A 20,564-nucleotide genomic window follows, 5' to 3' on the forward strand; every position below is an offset into this window, starting at 1 on the left:
CTGAACGGCGCGCAATTGCTCTTAGAAATCATCTTTTCCACTATATCGAAAGTTATATAGTCCCTCTGGACCGGAATCTTACAGCCAGAACGTGTTTTTCTAAATTATACTTTTCATACAGCGTTGTATTATTGTACGGTCAAATATGCTCACACGATAAGAAATCAAATTTTCCTTTTTGTCTCGATAGGATGAGAATCGAGGTTTATACGGGTTCATCTTTTGACTTGTTGGTAATACTTCCGCTCCTAATGCGGTTATTCCCTGTACTTTTCGTATTCGCAGATATGGTGGTTCTTTCAGATTGCCTTTTTCTGCCTGAGAAGCTGCTTCTCCACTGGACGAAGTTCGTGGTAGGTCTCTGCTGGTGTCTGATTCTGATTTTCTTTACGATCGGGACCAAATATGTTTGTGGCTGTATTATTAGGAACGTTTTTCGGGCAGATGTGAAGATCATTTGAGTATACTTCGTCCGTAGCAGACATTTCCCCCTTATGGCTATTACGGAATGATTTGTTGCGCATGATTTCAGTGCTCGCTCACTCCTGATTAGTAGAGGAGATTCTTGGTGGCGTTGTTATTCGAGTTTAGAGCACCACGACAATGAGATAGTGATCTGAGTAGATACTGGTCCTCCTGTATGTTCTGACATTCATGGGCAAATCGCTTGTCCATTTTCGTTGCAGGGTCCATCGTTTGAAGACCTATTCCGTATTAAGCTCCTTTTGTAGCTACGTAACAAATGTTTTCTATGAATTTCAATAAAGTATTGCAGTGTCTGTCTACTGTGACACGGAGACGGGTAGGATATGACTTAATTTTTCCGCCAGCATGAGGAAACAGGTGTTCCATATGATACATGGAACAGCGCATTCAGGTAGTGGAGTTGCGTATGCATAAATCTGACTGGTCCATGTCAAAAGATATCAACAATTGGGCGCAGTATTGTTTGTTGTGTCAGTTGAGTAAAACTAGCAGGAATTCGTAGTTTTCACACTAGCACATCATAATACCAGGCAACAGGTTCGAATACGTTCCCATTTACATTGGTGGCTCCTTCCCCTGCTGAAATACCATTGGGATTCAAGAAGGCCATCGGGGAAGATGCATTGACATCGCCGGTAAAATCAATATACAGAACTCCAATGTAGATACCAGGAAAAGGACGCACTGGCAAATCCTCAACTGTCCCCAGCAAAATTCAAAATTCAAAAGAAACGGCTACGTCCGACGACGACTGCGTACCATCATTACGGAAAAAATGTGACTTGTGACCAGCTGGGGACCTAGCCGCACGTTTTCGTTAGGGTCCGTCGAGTTTCCACGATGAATGTGCGTTGAAAAGATACTAACGTCCACGTCGAGCGAATGAAACCCATAGTGGAGCAGTCGGCTCGAGTTCCTGAAAACTATATGATAAAAGAAGTATCCCGATAAAGAACGTAACCTTCGCAACATCAAATGTCGAAGTGTTATAACCTCCACGCATCTCTCACCTGCTCACTCGAGGAGAGTGATATGGAGGCAGAGCAGCATGAGCTTGGCGAATTGGCCACGAGACCACGGCACAATTAGCAAAGCGTCATTCGTTTCAGTCTGTAATCACCGCAATTCCAAACTCAATTTTCAAGTATTAAAACCGCGATAGCCTCAAACCCTAGATTAGTCCTTAAACATAAATTTGTAAAGATATCTATCGGCCTTTCATATGGACATACCTAATGTGTATATAGATGTATCTAGATATAGGTATATAACCCGGGTCCTGGACCACGTTTATATGGCCGCACACACTGCACATGTCGGACAAGGAATCATAAGGTAGAACAACCTGACAGTCTACATAATTATGGACAACATTGATTGTTGAAAAGATCATTAACAGGAAAAAGAAAACATTTTCGAACTTCTAAATTCAATGAAAAACAATATTTTTAGTGTTTTATTAATAGGAAAACTAAAATTTCAAAGCAAATATTAAAGTCTTAAAGAGCTTTAATGTAGGAAGGTCCAACAATAATTATATGTCATTAATTTCACTATAAATTGTGGGAAAACATTGTGGAAAAACGAGTATACACGGGCGTACAAGTATGTAACGCATCAGATTATTCAATTAACTTACATTGTATATCTAATTTCCATCCATCCTCCAAGGTATCTGATGGCACAGCCTGGTTATACGCTCTGCAGGATAAATACTTGCCGGCATCGGCTCTGCTTAGTGTTATTGACAGGGTGCTCGTTGTTTGATTTCCATCACTTGATGTCTGTTAAACAAAAACACAAAATGTACTGTAAGTAGCGTTCCAAGTACTATCTATATACTATATATATGTATATATGGACATGTGTGTTGGCCTGGCCTATCTACCAGATCGGAACACTCAAGGATTTGCGAATTCGATTAGGAATTATGCTCTACGACACTCAACGAGCAACCAGATACCTACATCCATGTGTACCATATACTCTGAAGATAGTAGATAACCTTCGAAAAGATATTCAATTACGATTCCATTATTGGTAGTAAGCTTTCAGATACCTTTCCTTTCCAGTATATACCTGATGTCGAATGTATATAATACTGGACCTCCTAAGAGTGGAGAAATCTGGGAAGGCGTGCAACTCTATGTACACAGTTTAAGTTAGAAGTTTCACAGGCAGAATATTTTTAAATTTTGGTTTGTTAAAAACGCAAACAACAAATGTGATTTGTGTTATTTACTTTAAAATTCAGTTTTGGCTCTGGACAAGGATTTTCCTATCGTTACTGATTTTTCTTATATTGGGAAATAGAAATTCCTAATGGAATTATCTCAAAAATCTTGTACATCGCCCAGCACATTCGTTGCAAAGAAATTTTGTCGGGGGCATTCTAACAGTACTCTTTGAAATTTGGTTGTGAAAGCGTTTTTGAGTGACTAAGTATGCAAATGAATTTTGTTTATTTTCTGTGTTCTGCTGACTTTCAATTAATCTACAAAATTAAGGTCGATATGAAAGCTTGAAGGAAGGTGAGAGGAGCTGTTGCTGCCCTTGTATAAATTCGCAGAGCATAAGGGAAAAAATGTGTTTAATGTATCCAAAGTGTATGTGCAAATAATGTAAAACGTAATACCGTTTCCGTGGTAGTCTCCAATCGCTGTCCATCCAACCACCATGTTATCGCCGCAGCTGGCCGAGACCCGGCGCTTTGACACAATAGTTCGTATCTACGTCCTGCCGATAATGGCTGATGTGCCCCCAGCAGTTTTATATTTAATGGAGCAACTGTAAAAAGGACCAAAATGAGAGAAGAAAGAAAAAAGAGAAAACAGGAAATGAAGTTCTGTAAATATGTATATCCGGATGGAATTTATTTGCTATAACATTTTCTCATATCTGTATGTGCATATATACCGATGCCTGGAGATGAATACATGGAAAATCAACAAACTGAACACCACTTCATCCACATAGGGAGAGATACTGATAAGTGGGACCATTGAATATGGATTTGAGCCGATTCATGTGTACAAGAATATTACAGAACCATCATACGAAATGACTGGGAGACGAACCGGGTGATACCCAGGGAGAAGTGGAAGTCAAGATACATTCAGAGCGGCGATACGGTTGGCAGACGGCATATGTCGCCCGGAAGTTAGCATTACCTATATTGCTGCCATCAAACGTAAAAGGGCGTTACCACTTTGCTTATAATGTGTATCTTAGATTGCTTTTGACAGAACGTTAGCACTTTTTGTAGTCGAAAATGGGGCAAAGCCTCAAAAGTGTGTATTCAAGAAGGTAGGACAACAAGTGGCAAAAATGTATTTCCTGTTCAGGATCGAGGATTCTGATATGTGATTTTTTTTGTTGATTATAAATGAAGATTTAGAAAAAAACAAATGTTCACTCAACCAATGAAATTTACTCTATGATTTCTGAAACATCGCTCAACATAGGCTGAACATGCTGCAATTTTCAAAATTGAACTTCAAGTTGAATTCATTCGTTCTGTCCACAATATGGTGCCGTGCGGCAACCATGGACATTTGATTTAAGGAACATTTGAAATCTTAACTGAACAGCTTGTCCGACAGAAAGCTATCAACGTCCGTTGGTGTGTATAGGTGGTAGCTGTCAGTTGGTCACCTGGAATTTATCCTCTTCCTTTATTGAATCCTTTGTCCGAATATGCTTGCTGACATGCATGGCTCTCAAATAATGTTGCAGTACTGCATTCAAGACCTATGCAAATACTGGAATTTTTGGTTGATAGTGGCAACCATATTTCAGTTCATCTTGAATTTATTGGTAAGGCAGAAGCAACTCACTCTTCTGCAGATGATATAAATAAGTTCCACATTAGGATATTCCACGGCTTATAGGAACATTTGAGGTAATGTCACAATAACGTAATCTAAACGAGGTGGGATTTCAAAGCGTTGAGTTTCCTTTGATTCCATCTCAGGAGACTTAGAGGTCACGCGTAAATAATAAATATATTTGACGCCGTTGGAATGATTTCCTGATAAAATCTATCCGATTACACGGGCCCCATTTCTTCATACTATTAGTTAATGCTCTTCGAGTGCAATAGAACTTATTTCTGGATTACTCCAAAATAATTGAATGGCCAACGCAAGATGGGGAATGAAAATTAACGTGCTCTTTGTCCATCTTGTTATTATCCTTGCGACTTCAGGAAACAACACTGCATTCAAAAGTCCCTTTTTCGAGATCATTACAATCTCGCGTCCATTGGCAAAGTGTGGTACTAACTTGATTAATTCGTATTAGGAGTTGTATTAGAAATGTTCTCAGCCATTTCTTCTGTTTTAGCCACAGTACAAGACAAGTATAAAATAGAATTACCTTGGACTAAGCATCTAAGCTTGCAGATACTGTAGGTGACGAACGCATTTTGAAAATTAAGGCACATTTAAATTTACTTGAAAGAACCGATGAGGCTTCTCTCCAGACAAATCAGAAACTGATCAGATTTTCTGTCCGTCGCGATCAATGGGAAAATGACTACCTTCTGCCATTATTTACACCATTTTTATATGGACTTTAAGGTGGGCTATGGGAAAAGAGCTAGGGTAAAACTTTGCACCACCATGAAAGAGTTCGGTATCCCGAACAAATTAATTTTTATTAAATTAATAAGATGAGTAGAGTGTGCCAGGGCATAGACGCCAAACGGCTTAAAAAAACAGGCATAGTAACGGTCGGCAGAAGAGGCACGCACTGCGAATCCCTTGAAGGACGTAGCCAGGGGTCACTTACACAAAGACTCATTTTAGGAAAGGAAGAGCTAGCACCCCATTATGCATGCCTTTTCACGGCAGTGCCGAGCCCTGTGGTATCCCTGTTGTGACAATGTACTCTTTGGGGTTCTGATCCGTAAAGCACCATAGGCTAAATATCCGGGAACACCTACGTCGGCCAACGTCCCTTTAATTCGATTCCAATTAGGCGAGTTGAATGCGATGGGGGCAGACAATGTCAACTCGGCACAGCAGTTGCCAGCTGGTTTTCATCCACCTTGTGGTCGTGGGCACGCTGAATACCATACTGGCATTCCGACAAGCCATTGCGGCTTTCGAGGATGGATGGGAGTCTGTTGTAGGTGACTATCTCCATTATCTTTCCCATGGTATCCAACTGGTAGTTCGGGCGATATGATGCTGGGGTTCCAGGTGGCTTATCGGGTTTGGGAAGCAACAGTAACTTTCACTTTTTCCACTGCGCGGGGAATATTACTTCCTTTCGGCACACTTTATTGTTAGCGAAAAGGTCTTCATTGTCAATTTAAAAATTCTGTAATGATGTCATCCAAACCTAAAGACTCGTTGTCGCTGGTCCAACCGTATATTTTCCACAATGTCTCAGTTACTGAAAGCATTGTGCCCTTTGAACTGAACAAATATTTACCTTCTTTTTTTTTCGTGGTGGGGAAACGAAGTGGTAATAGTCTCCTTCAGGAGGCGCAGGCAGGGCACCTCAGGCGATTTTTGTGGTCTTTTCATTATCAGCCTTTAGGCCTACACGGCGTTAATATCTGCGTGATGGCACAGGTGTTGAAAGTAGTTATTTTTATTCCTCCGAATGGCTTCTTTTAAGCGGCTCCCCTGTGGGCATGATAACCTCGTATAATTCTGCCACCCAGCGGATGATTTGGTTGGCTTTTTCTGTGGCTGTGGAAAACGTGTCCCCCTCAAAAGCTTTCCCTTTTTCCCATTAATTTGGTGTTAATCGCGAATCTGTTGCTACATACCGGTGTCAAACTAGTTACACTGGCATTACAAACTTTCTTTTCTTCCTGATAGAAGCGTGAGAGAAGGTTCTATCAGGAAAAAAATAGCCTGTAATCTCCTCTCCTTTACGTCCTGTGGAAAAATTGGGCAACGATACCATAGCAGACCGGCTTTATTCGGGTTTGCAGTTCTTTTCATTATGGAAAATGTACTCTCCTTTCTGGAGCCATTGAAGTGACGAGCATTTTTTCCACGAATTCCTTCGTGGCGGAATACGAATCTGGTGGGAGTTCCGAAATCCGCGCCATGGCTAAATTCGAAGTCCGTAACTTTTTAACTTTTGGGGGGTTAAAATCTGCAATCCAATGTTTGGACACCGTGTATTAGCGATTTACTGCTAAAGTGTGGCACCCTTCCTTGTTATAGAGGTTCAGAGCCAGTCTATCCAATTCATCAGTTTTGCAAAAGTCAACTGACCTTCCCCGGCAAACAAACAAAAGGAAGCACTGAGATAAACTCAAACCACAGAAACCCATAATTTGCAATGCTACCAATACGATCCCATTCCATGATTTTAAAAAGTGTTTAAAATTATGTCATCTTAAGCTTGTCTCTGCCTCCAAGGCAAAATATTTCTCTAAATTATATTTCTTTTATTTTCGTCGTGCGTACCTGTAATTAATTCCACACTACAAACGACATTGATCAGCACAGACCTAAAGCATTATTCTCACCAGGAAGAGCCTGCACCCCTTTCTACAATATGCCGGGGCTTCGCTTCCAGGGACCTAATCAAAGTAGAACAGGTGGGAGCCCAGAACGTGTATATCTCCTTGGTTTGCATGACCCAAGAGTTCAACCAAAAGAGCTACAATACCTGGCGTACATTAATGCAGCCAAGAAGGCCAACCATTTGTTAGGTTGTGACGCCAATGAGATGGCAGCACGGAAATCAAAGCAAGGGGTGCCTCATTTTAGTATTATTATCAACTCAAACATATTATTGTGAAACAATACAATGCGATTTTGAGGATCAAAGACCTCCTCATTCTTCTACCCGAAAAAGGGAATTTGAGGGAAAGTGTCTGACCATGGTTGCTTCTCAGATCATAGTTTTCAGTGTAAATCTTGACTCAGAGTCCCGAGGAGGATCAATTGGATCAAGTTGTCAAAACTCTCCGAGAAAACTGATCAGGGAGGTCCTCGCCATCTGTTCTAAACACAAAAGCTGACAGCCATATGAGGACTGCCTGAAGAGATACAAATCGACCATCGAGACTGTCAGGAAGCGGTCCTGGCTAGAATATTGTCAGAACATTCAAGGCACTAGGGAGCCTGCGGCACTTAATAACACTCTGGTGAAAGAGCAGAGGAGCTCACCTTTCTTAGAACATCGGCAGGCTCCTGGAATCTTTTGGTGCGCTTCGGAATTGCTAGTCTACACGCCCTTCCCCTCAGCAAGGGGGACTTTGAGTGGAAACCTTGCTGGGATATATGCAACCTAATCTGTTATAACTAATGTGAATGCGGGGTGGTCAAAAATCATCCTGAATCTATAAAATTGGCGAAATTGACCGTTAGCTCCGCTCGCAAATACTGAAGCTTCGCCTAGATGAGCTATCGAGATACGTTTACTCGCCTTATTAGTAGTCACGCTCGGGTAAGCCGGGGAGGAGGTTCGTTGGAACAGTTCACTCTCATACGTGTTATTTTACGAAAACTTCACGTGTCCTTGAACCGAAGCGTGGGTCTACAACAGACCGTGAAAAATTTAACAAACATCAGGATCATGTTCGAATTTAATGGAAGATAAAGATGCGAGATGGAGCTATAAAACTCCGGACTCGAGTACCGCGTTCGAGAAGGAAGGTCCATCCAATTAACCTATACCTCTGCTGCCTCAAATGTTAAAGGGTCACAATGGTGTCAGGGATGTTGCCCTCAGTTATGAGTGAAATCATGTCATGCGATTTAGGAAAGATGGTCTTGAGGAAGGTGAGCAAGGTGCTGACTTGGTGGAAAAGCAGCCAAAATGGAACTGATGCTATTCACCACCAATTCAGGGCTGGATTCCACCTCTTGGCGATAAATGAAAACAAGTTCACATTTTTTTTCCAATATAGAGAGACTGGAGACTGAACATGGAATATCGAGAAGAAAAGGCCTGTATAGCCCTTGAACATGCAGATACCTACATGCACGTGGATGTTACTACTACGGCAGTAGTAGCACCATAGATGGTAACGCCGTGTATTCCTAATGGACTACGCCACACGCAAGCCCGGTTATGACATTCTTCACTGAAGGATCAACGGTCGCGTTTAGAATCAGTGCGGGAGTTTTTTCAAAAGCGGACAGTGCAACCAATCCGTACTCTCCTACAGAATTGGCGAATGTACCCTAGGAGGAGGTGTTGGCGTTACAGGAAGCTTATCGGTCACTGGAGCATTATCCTAACATATTATAGTCGTTCTGACCGACATCGAGCCAACATTAAAGCTTTGTATTAAGTAATGACGCCTTCCAGGTTTATAGGCGCTGTAAGAACCCACGAGCAGTCTGAGTGGCCCACTTATAATTACCTTTTCGGTCATAGGAGTCTACAGGAGAATGATGAAGCAGGAGGACTGATCTTGGTACCCATCGTATGGCCAGCAGCGTCTGTCAAGCATAGAATCTACTCACCCTGCCTAACAGATGCTGACTTGAGATGGCGAAGAATATCCATCTACACCAAGTTGAGGATGATTCAGCCACCCATTGACGCCATCCAATCGCGACCTTTTGCCTTTTGGGCCCGCGCGCAAAGGCATGCACTGCACGGAGCACATTGGAAGCAAGACTCTGTATACCCTACAATTCGCAGTGCCGAAGTTGCGGAGAGGAGGAAGAAACTCTCAAGCACTTTACTTACGACTCCCCTGCTCCAAAGCCATGCTGGGAACACTAGTTGCATGATTATCTCTTGGCCATAACGAGATATCTAGTGTGCAGGTGCTGCTGTTCTTCTTAAATGCTAGGGATCGGCTCTGAAAATTTGGGCCGCCTGGATATATTTATCTCCACCATGTACTACAGCGTGGTAAGGGATTTCCACTTAGTGGTCATCTTGCTATTCCGCTCATATCAGACTCCCTTCTTCGTCAAATCTCAGCCAACATTGCCCCCGCATTGAAGGAAGTTTTGTGTATTATATACTTGCTTTATTCACGCATCTATTCTTTCAAGGAAATGTAAGAAAGAAGTAAATATATCGGACTAATCAGTTTCCATACGCCTATATCCTGGAAAAAAAAGCAACGCCCTCTACGCTTGTATGGAAAATACCCCTTAAAAATTTTCAAAATCATGTGTCATTTTCGTGCCTTGATCTGCTTACTCTCTAGAATGGAAGTTCAACTATTCCTCGAACACGGCACTTCGAAGAGCACGCCAAAGAATTAACATTGACTCTAGTATAAACACCCCAGTAAAAAGAAGCGATAGGCTAATATGAAAAGCTAAAAAGATTAGTTTTTGGGCCTTGTAAATAGTCAATTTCCAAATCATGGAGAGGTGGGCAAAAGCCGGTAATTTCGATTAGTGTGCGGTATGACAAAATTAGTGCTATCCACCACTAAGTGGACGGGAGAGTCAGGGCCAGAGTCCTCAAATAAAAAAGTTGTAAGCTCTAGTCAGCGACAGTTCAAGACGATGGCAGTTCGTTCGATACAATTTATATTCAGATCGGGTTTTTAAATTAATATATTCAGAGGCTGCAGGTGTTGCAGAGGCTATCGGGCAGGCGGACAGTATAGCTTCTGGAGGGTTCAATCAGGGGTGGATACAAGTAAAGTGGCCTACCATCTAGCCGACAAAGCCTTTGACTAAGGGGAAACTTCTTATAACATATGACAGCATCTTAAGGCTCACAGTGTTTAAGTAAGCTGTTATCGTTGGATTCATAAATAACATCGTGGTCGTCATAACATTCGGTCATCTCAGCGAAGTTGAAATCTACGCGAACAAGACTATCTGGACGATAGAATCTTGGTTTGAAGGCTTTTACTACTAATCGGCGGAAACGAAACACTGTTCAAATTTGCATAGGTGAAAATGTTGTTCTCTCTAAGTCAGTCTCGAAGCTATACTTCAAACGACAATGAAAGGTTATTGGGCGAGGGAATGATACCAAATGTAGGCCGCTTGAAACAAAGCCGATTATTATCACAGCGCGGTTCTTTTATATATGGCGCCCTATGGATAGCACTATATATGTTTCACATGCTGCCGGCAATATAGTATGAGAACAGGGACGATCTCGGCGGATATTTCAATCGATGGGGAGAGCCACATTGAATGAAAAGAAAGAAGCAAATTAAGCCTTATTTATGCTTATGACGGGGGATACGCTTTTTCATCTGCCTAAACATAATTCACTAAAAAATTTATAAGCAGGATATTATAAATAAGGCGAATAGTAAATCAAGAGCTATGGGAAGACTCAAAAGAACAACTAACCAATTCAAAAACGTAAATAGCGTTGGATTGGGTACAATTTGCGACGACCAGCAAGCAACACTGCAAGGTAGCAGAAGAGAAGAAAAACATTGCAGCTTAGTCATGAATAGAATGGAAAAGAACGAAGTTGAAAATGAATGACAAATTTGGGCAGATCGTCTGAATAGTTGAAACCTTCCCCCACCTACTCCATCGGGAACAGAAGGCAAGTATAGAGGCGGCTATTCACCGCGGTTTTTGGAATCGGTTTCCGGTCCAGTCAACTTTTACCCGAAACCTTTCAATGACTTGCATTACTGCAGAAGAGAGAAGAGTCATCCGTTTGGAAGGAAGAAGTCCGTTATTATTTCACTTTCAGGGGGAGATTCATCAAGGGGACTTCAAAAATCGTCGCTACTACCAAAAGAAGGACTAACATCAAGTTGCTGGGTAAGAGAGGCAGATGGTATCCTTGTTGTGAATGACAGCACGGACACTGCACAGCCAGTCTTTGACCGTATTGACTAAGTAGGGCATAAATCGCATAGTTATATAGTGCTTTGAGAAGGCTTGTCCTATTCCTGGAAATAAATGCGTTAAAACGGTCACCTGGTGGAACCAAGAACTACAAAAACTCACGACATCAACCACATGACTTCTGAATCGTGCTCCTAAAGGGAATAAGAATGAAGACTGGTTAAACTTAAGGAATTCATAATCCATCATAATCCAGCATCATGTCGCTTGTTCTGCCTGTTGGATACAATACCGAAGATCCATTCTCAAAAGTAACGATGGCTTGCTGGAACACTACTATGACCTGCACGCTCTAAGATAACAAACATGGCAATGAATCTTTCAAAAAGACACCCTGCGTTCTGGCTAATTCTGTGCCGTGTTGACATTAGATGTCAAAAATACATTCAACTTCGCCAACTACAACAGACCGAACTAAAATAGCGTTGGCTAACTTAGGCATTCTTCGATATTTGGCGGGTCTGGCTGAGAATTACATCTCAGGACTCTCTGGTACGAGATAGATGAGGGCTCTTAAGAATGCATTATCACAACATGGATGCACAGGGATTAGTAGCAGCTCCCCATGTAGAATGGGGTGCTTGACCTTCCCATCTCAGAGAAGGCTTAGATTATCAGCTTTGGCATTGATTTCAACGTAGCTCTTGCAGCGAAGCACCCACAGGATATGCAATCTATGTGACGAAGACAGTGATAGCAGTAAAATCCCGCCTAGTATGAACCGGACTAACCCTAGTGGATGCGAAAACGGAAGCGGTCTTAATAAGCTTAAGATGAACAAAAGAAAAGAAATGAAGAAACAGGTAGGCATGCGATTGTCTCGAAACCGGTTATCAAATACCAGAAGCACATGATTAAAGGCAAATTGAACTTTAGGGAACATCTGGAATATTCATGTCGAAAGGCAACAGTGCAACTGCGGTACTTGCAACAAATTTTGCCATATGTTGGCAGGCCGAAACGCTGTCAGAGGTTGCTTCTCGCAGGAGTATTGCGGCTGCGGGTACTCGTAAACTCTCAGAGAAGGAAACAGGGGAATTCAGTTTACCGGCTTATGACTCTAACAGTTTTCAGCACTTTTAGGACCACATAGGATGAGATAGAACTGGTAGTGGCGGACATAATGTTAATTGACATTCCGGCAAACGAAATGAGTTTGCTGTCTTATACAAGACATATGGAGGAGCAACATGACCTGACGACATCGCATCTACGCTCTGGAAAGGAAAGGGCTGGGACCTAACACTGTGGCTCAGTGAATTCCTCAATCAATATTCAGGAAGGTAGAACAGAACAGAAGGTAGAAAGTACCATAGTCCCAATAAGGGAAAAGAAAGGTAGTCCAGCAGAATTATCACATTACAACCATGCTGCGCTATACCATGAAGATTTTTGAACGCATTCTTAAGACCACATTCGCGAAGTCTTTCAAATAACTGTGAATCAAGCTGGGTTTGTTAAGAACAGCGGAACTACTAACGCAATACGTGCTACGTGCTTACTCATGCAATAACACCGTGAGGATCATCGCTTGCTTTACATTGCATTTCTAGATTTGGAGAAAGCGTTTGGCCGTGCCCCAAATGAGCTCATCTGGTACTCTACGGCAACACCTAGTACCAGAGGAACTCGTGTCCCGCGTAAATTGCTCTACCATGAGCTGAAAAATAAAGTTCCAAATGTGACGGGTGTATCAAAACTGCTTCGTGTATCTGTCAGCGTTCGTCAAGGAAGCCCTATACACCGCTTTATGCAGATGAATTCAGATGAACTCAATTTCTGACGAACGATCACCATCAAAGAAGCACTAACGCTGTCAATGGCCGTGGCCTGCCTAGAACTGAACGACTTAGATATTTCAGGTCAATGCTAACGGCCAATGGAGGACAGCGTTCTTTGTTGCCGACATATCAACAAACGTCTCAAATCTAAAATTTATCGCAATGTCGTCCGCCCTGCCACCTTCTATGGGTCTGAGAGTTCGCGACTATAAAAGCTAATGTGCGGCGTTTTGCCGTTATGGAGAAGAAGATGTTGCGTCGAACTAGTGGCGTGACATGCTTTGATCACATCCGAAATGAGGATATCCGCGGTCGATATGGGATTGCAAAGATTGTCGAAAAATTGCAAGAGAGGGGGCTTCGATAATATGGTCATGTAATTCGCGTTAACGAGAATTCCCTTGCCAAGATTGGTCTGAACATCGAAGTCGATGGTAAGCGACCAAAAGGTCGACCAAAACAACATTGCATGATCATTTGAAGGTTCCACGACTACATCCAGATCAGGCTTTTGGCAAAATAAAATGGTGCATCTGATCACGGTGAGCCGACCCCGTTTGCGAACAAAGCTAAGGACACAGAAGAGGAGAAGCATTCAAAATGCTAGAATGTGGCAAGATTGGAGTTACATAATCTCCGGAAATACAGATGAGATGAAGTGCCATAATGGTGGATCTAAAGCTCATGTCGTTTCACTGTCCAAGGTTCACCATTGGGAGAAGAAATCTGAATCAAGCGTTGGGTAAGAATGGACATTATAGTTGCGGTACTGCTCAAGCAAGTAAAGAGGACGAAAGTGCAAAGCAGCAGAAACATAAGTACCTAATGGCAAACTCACCCCCTGGAATAGTACTCAAATGGTGGACCCACGGAGCTGAGGCTCGAGAGACTTAGAGGTGGTTTTAAGTAGGTGCGAATCCGATAAACGGATGTTCTGCCCCCAAAGCTCGTAAGAAGGAGGAGGACGCCTCTTTCTAACAATAAAGTACATATGTATGTTAATACCATTAGGCCAATATTCGCTTATTCATCCGGCGTGTGGTTAGTTAAGGCGAGACCTAGGAGTTTCGCTGTAATCTACCCTTGCAACAAAAAGACTGTGCTTTGAGGATGACATCCTATGCAGCACTCACCAATTTGTAGCCCCCGGATAAATATACTCAGAGCAATGCAATGAGACCTACTAAGGGAGTAATTGGTTTAGGTCTATGGGCAAACAGCGGACGTGAGGCATTGGAAAGATGGGAGAAATGAATCTATACATTTGTTTGGTAGAAAATCTGAAATTGTTCGCAAACTTAGAAAAAATAAGTGCGAACCAAGATAATGCGTGAGGTCTTTTGCCCTGATGGCTCAAAAACGGAACAAGATTCTGGAGTAGAAGTCTACTTATCAAACCGAAAACACTATAACGGGTCTTTAGGCTGAGATATGTGTGACGCTAAGAACTGCAACCTAGGTGATTAATAAAGCTGTTGAAAGACAGCTGCATCGCGATTTTCACCGAAAGATAAGCAACCTTGAGAGTGTTAAACCGTTTTTGATCATCTTTGAAATCATTCTAAAATTTGGAACAGCTCTACTTAGTTTCGGTACGGTGAATCTGTTGTAGATTGAAATGAAATCTCAGATGCTTTTCCAAAAGAAGGTTTAGTCCCTCCCATACCCGGACTTAAACTGGCAATTGGAGTGTCAGTACCTAATGCTGTTTTTAGGAACTGGGAACAAATTTTCCATACGGACACACTAGACTTTTCCAAACAAGCATTTGGCAAAACTTTTCCTGTGCAAAACCAGGAGATATACGGATTGTGTGTGCCCATTGTGTAACGAGAAATGAAAATCTACGAAACATTTCCTATGTGAGTGCATGGATGCATGAGACGCCAGATTTTCGGTGCATACATATACATTGGAGTAGGGCCAAGTAATACGTAAACTAATCAATGATATTCCTTTATACAGCGTGATCTTCGTTTATAGTTATATAAAATGAACCACTATGATCTGAGTCCACAGAACCTGTGCTTTTCTTTCACCTCGTAGACACGCAAGTAGCATAATATATTTGCTTAAATTTCCCTTGTTTAAACAAGTGGCGCTTTGTGTTGTACTGCAAATTGGGTCTTTTTACTAGACCTTGTAAAGATGCGGTGAATTGACTTTCCTTTTGAAGATTCAACAAAACCAGAAAATTAACGCATGCACAGCTAAATTTCTTCAAACGTTTTCCTTTAGATAAGTCTAGTTTTGTAAAAGCTCGCTCTTCCAAATCAAATCAATGCATTGACATAATCAAGTGTTATATTGCTATGTGACCCCGAACGGAGGACACTAGTATAGCCTACAATACATACTATGTACTTATGTATGTAACACCATCTTAAATTTCCTTTAATATTAATTAGAAAGTCAATTCTCTGTTGTTACTATTGACTACTACTTCCGCACTGATTCAAAGCCTTTTAAGGGAAAGCATGGCGTACAGAATATAGATACACTTTTTTCGAAAGTGATTATTAAAGAAATACCTTACTGGACACTTCTGGAACCTTTACATTTACTTATTTTAGAATCCTGTTCACTTAATGTTTCGTTAGATGGAACTTGAAAGCTATTTAAGTGGTAAATACATAAATCAATTACCAACAATCCCACCCCTAAGAGAGAAGGAAAAGGTATTGCTTTCTTTACCCCCGAAACGATAACCAGGACGCTGTTATTCTCTGGAAAATGTTTGCTATAACTTCAATATAATAAACGCCTAACATTAAAATATAAAGCATTTAGGGTTATTAAAATTTAATACATGAAATTTCCTTAACTTTCCAATTTCCACAGACCTGAGGAAAAAGCGAGGAAATTCATACTAGTGGAAAAGAACTGGGGTGCAGAACAAAATCACATTTTGAAATTGCTTGAAAACACTCCCTTTCAGCTTTCCTGAGCAACGTAATGTGCCCAAAGGGAAAACCTGGGATAGCTTGAGAACTGGAACGAATCGAAAAAGGAAGAAAACGAATGAGGAGCTTCCCATACTTACAGTTCATATCGATTTGGACGACAGCCTCGACAGGCGTGGCCCTAGGATGATTGGTAGCTCTACATGTCAGTCTTGAGTTTAAATCCTCACGGCCGAGAGGACCAAGCATAATTTCACTCTCCACGTAACGACCACCCGGGACATGATTTGTTTCCGAGATTATTGGAATCCCGTCCCGTTGCCAGCTCACGACCGGTGTTGGTTTTCCTGGAAATTAAAAAAGGATAGAAGGATGAGAATATTCTGGTACCTACAGAAAATTTGTAGGAAATTATTCAATTGATCAACTATTCCAAACAAGAGTAGAGTGGGATTGGCGCCCAAAGGTGTAAGGACTTGGTAGATTCTGGAGCTCCAACTTGAAGCGGTATTTATAACCGACTGTTGCTTGCATGATTGAATTTGGACGCGTTGAGCTCGAGAATTTTAAGAAACATTGGTTTTAAGGTTGCTCGTTTAGGGAATTTCAATTGAATGAAACGCGTCAGGAATTTCAGCTATCTGAACTCAAATACGGATTCCATGAAAGAAGATAAATTCCTTAAAAATGGGTATATAAAACAGAACACAGAAGCTGGAGTTATTGTACTAGGTAAACAGTCCAGTTTAGTGACATGTGTCAGACATTTTATATTATACTTAAATGAATATGCAAATTTATTGCCAATGTTTCGAAGATGCTCATAGATATGTATTTGGGTCAGCGTCTAATCAACTTCAATTTATTTATGGAGGACTCATTTATCTAGGAATTGCAAAGTTTACATTTCGCATTTATTTCTAACATAAAAGCAAACGTAGACGAATTTTAGAATCCACAATCGCTCCTGTTGGAACATTAGTGGGAAAAGCATGTAGAACGTTAAACTTACCACCATAAACTTCACATCGAAGTGACATTACGTGTCCTTCGCTGTAAGGACCCACCACAGCTGATCTCTCGATACCCGAATCATCTCGTATACTTATGCGTTCAGGTGGAGCTGCAATAAATAATTTTATAGAGATTCAATGTATTTCGATGGAAATTTATTTGAAGGTAAAGAAAGTAGAGAAAGCACCAAATAAAAAAAAGTGACATCAGAAGGATATTATTGTTCGTTCAAGTTTGTGTGTTTTTTGACTCGAGGTCATGGAGACAGCAAATGAAATATATATTTGAATGGGAATTGATGAGCTTAATGTGAATATGATTAAAATATATGAATCAGCATAGCACGATGTCAGAGTAGAATGGTAATGGTAAGAGTATACCCACAATAAATCGCTGAGGAGCAATTGTTCGAAGCAGAGATATTATAACGACAGCACCGGGAACTTTAATAGTCAATTGACATTCACTTCCTGTTTTAATTTAGTTCTGTTCGGTCTCCTTTTCATGCGGTTTATAGGGGAATTGATAAATCAATCCGAGTAATTTCAATATAATGTGAATGTATATTGATAGCAATATTGGTTGTTAATTATGAGTTCCTTGACGAAGTCGCTTCACCAAGTTTAAAATTGATAGACCAGTAGCTTCCTCCAAACTGCAATTTTTACTTTTCACTGTAGATGTATATTTCGGGAGAAACTTACCCCCTTCATCAGTACAAAGCCAGCTGTGCTGATGAAGGGGGTACGTTGCTCCTGAAATATATATCAACATTGAAAAATAAAACAGGTAGTTTGGAGAATGCTACTGGTCTATCAGTTTCAGGCTATCTAATCGTATTTCTTTGCAACAACCGGTATTCGGTCTAGGCTTGCCTTAATAAGGAACTCCAGACATCCCAGTTTTGCGCCGAGGTTCACCAGTTCGATATCCCTAAAAGCTGTCTGGCGTCCTGACCTACGCCATCGCTTCATCTCAGACAGGGTCTGCTTCGTCTTATTTTTCTACAATAGATATTGCCCTTATAGACTTTCCGGGTAGGATCATCTTCATTCATACGGATTAAGTAACCCGCCTACCGCAACCTTTCAAGCCGGATTTTATCCACAACCAGACGGTCATGGTATCGCTCATAGATTTCGTCATTATGTAGGCTACGAAATCGTTCATCCTCATGTAGGGGGCCAAAAATTCTTCGGAGGATTCTTCTCCCGAATGCGGCCAAGAGTTCGCAGTTTTTTTTGCTAAGAACCCAAGTCTCCGAGGAATACATGACGACTGGCAACATTATTGTTTTGTACAGTAAGAGCATTGGCCCTATGGTGAGACGTTTCGAGCGAAACGGTTTTTGTAAGCTGAAATAAGCTCTGTTGGCTGCCAACAGTCGCGCGCGGATTTCATCGTCGTAGCTGTTATCGGTTGTGATTTTCGACCCTAGATGGGAGAAATTTTCAACGATCGCAAAGTTGTAGCCTCGTTTCTTCATTGTTTTCGCTTGACCAGCGACTCGATGTTCATTCTTTTGGTTTTCGCGCTGACCCATGTGTAATGTAATGTAATGTAGTTAATGTGTAGTCCAAGTTTTCGCGCAGCCTGCTCGATCTGGATCAAGGTAGACTGTATATCTCCGGTTATTCTTCCCATGATGGCGATATTGTCAGCATAGGCCAGTAGTTGGGTAGATTTGAAAAGGATGGTGCCTCTCGCATTTACATCGGCATCCGTGATTCGCAATCACTTTCTCGAGGGCCAGGTTGAAGAGGACGTATGATAGGACACCCCTTTGTCGTAGACCGTTGTTGATGTTGAATGGTCTTGAGAGTGATCCTGCTGCTTTTATCTGGCCTCGAACATTGGTCATGGTCAGCCTAGTCAATCTTATTAATTTCGTCGGGATACCGAATTCTCTTATGACCGTGTACAGTTTTCCCTTGGCTATACTGTCAGAGGGAGCTTTAAAGTCGATGAAAACATGGTGCAAATGATGGCCATATTCCAACAGTTTCTCCATCTCTTGCGGCGGAGGGAAAATCTAATGTGTTACTGAATTGCCTGGAGTGAAGCCCCTTTGGCATGGGCCAATAATGTTCTGGGCATATGGGCCAATAATGTTCTGGGCACATGGGGTTATCCGGCTTAGCAGGATAGCGGAGAATATCTTGTAGATGATACTCAGCAACATGATACCTTTATAATTGCTCCACTATGTGATATCGTCCTTTTTATGTATGAGACCGATAATGCCTCGTTGCCAGTCGTCAGGCATTGAGTCGCCGTCCCATGTTTTGAGCATCAGTTGATGAAGCACTTGGTGTAATTGGTCGCCTCCATATTTAACCAATTCGGCTGAAATTTTATCGGCGCGTGCCGACTTATGATTTTTTAGTCGCTCGATTGCACGGGCTGTTCCTACTATACTTGTTGGTTGCAGTATTTGTCCGTCGTCTTCAGTTGCCGGGACCTCCAACTGGTTGTTGAGCAGTTCATCAAAATACTCAACCCATCGCTCTAATATGCCCATTCTGTCGGAAATCAGATTTCCCTCTTTCTCTCGGCAGGATGAGCATCTAGGTATATAAGGCTTCATCCTGCTGACTTGTTGGTAAAACTTCCGTGCCTGGTGCGGTTGCTCCCTGTACTTCTCGAGTTCACAGACCTGTTGGTTCTCTCAGGCTCCCTTTTCCCGTATACTGCCCTTTGACCGCACTTGCAATGCAATAACCTTCCGTTCAGGTCATTATTAAGGTTTTGATTACAGCAATACCTGAATGAATTCAATGTTGGTTTGCCCGTTTTTTTTCGGAAGTAGAACTCTTCAAATGGCACGGGAATATACCTTCTAGTTTGTGGGATTTTTACCTACTAACTCCTGCTTTCTTCCCTGCGAAAAGACCACAATATTATGTCACGGTGTGGGTTCCTTTTATCCATCCATTGCATTTAAACCTTCCTCGTCTATCAACCTGCACTGGATCCGATTCACCATGCTGTTAACTGTATTCCAGCTCTCCTGGCACGCCAGCATTTCTCCAAAAATCTTCCGCTGTTGGACATATACTCCAATTCAGACTGTTGCCTCATACTTTCCTTTTTGGCTCGATTATTGTTGTTAAAGTTTCTATAATTTGCATTTCGTAGGCGGTGTGCGACATGAAGTTATAAGCGACCATTTCGTGGTTGAAATTGATTTCAGTCAATTTCAGTCAACCTCACCACCGCAGTTACCGCTTTCTAGAACTTATCCAGCTATATATATTGTGTCCAGGCAATGTAACCTATTCTCCTGCACCGCTAGCATCAGTCAGATCGATTAATCGCACCTGTCCATACCTTGGCCAGATGTATATACAGGAGACACTTAATATACCTCCTCGAAGGGATCTGCTCTGCGAAGCGAAAAACTACAAATTACACAAATGTGCAGCTTAAACTATTCTGCTGAAACAGTGGAGAATTCTGTAACCTCGTCTAAGTCCTCCTTCTGTATAGCGATTCCACGCTTTCGAGCATGCACGGCAACAATCTCAGCAAGTAGATTTTTAACTTGCTGCGAAAGTCTTCAGTGTTGCTTTCGTTGGAGCAGGAGTTTCAGCCCTTTCCCT

At 41.7% G+C, this 20,564-nt stretch overlaps 1 protein-coding gene across 1 annotated transcript in view; it reads right to left on the reverse strand.

Annotated features, from left to right (window-relative positions):
* Nucleotides 1-20,564, reverse strand: part of LOC119658032 (kin of IRRE-like protein 1) — a 257,165-nt gene that overhangs the window by 51,564 nt on the left and 185,037 nt on the right. The window contains exons 4-7 of the mRNA XM_038065264.1: nt 16,961-17,071; nt 16,089-16,295; nt 3,122-3,273; nt 2,126-2,270 (exon numbers count right to left, since the gene is read on the reverse strand). Coding sequence (XP_037921192.1) covers nt 2,126-2,270; nt 3,122-3,273; nt 16,089-16,295; nt 16,961-17,071 — 615 coding nt within the window. The remainder of the gene's footprint in view (nt 1-2,125; nt 2,271-3,121; nt 3,274-16,088; nt 16,296-16,960; nt 17,072-20,564) is intronic.

Source organism: Hermetia illucens, chromosome 5 (assembly GCF_905115235.1).
Source record: "Hermetia illucens chromosome 5, iHerIll2.2.curated.20191125, whole genome shotgun sequence".
Lineage (NCBI taxonomy): Eukaryota > Metazoa > Arthropoda > Insecta > Diptera > Stratiomyidae > Hermetia > Hermetia illucens.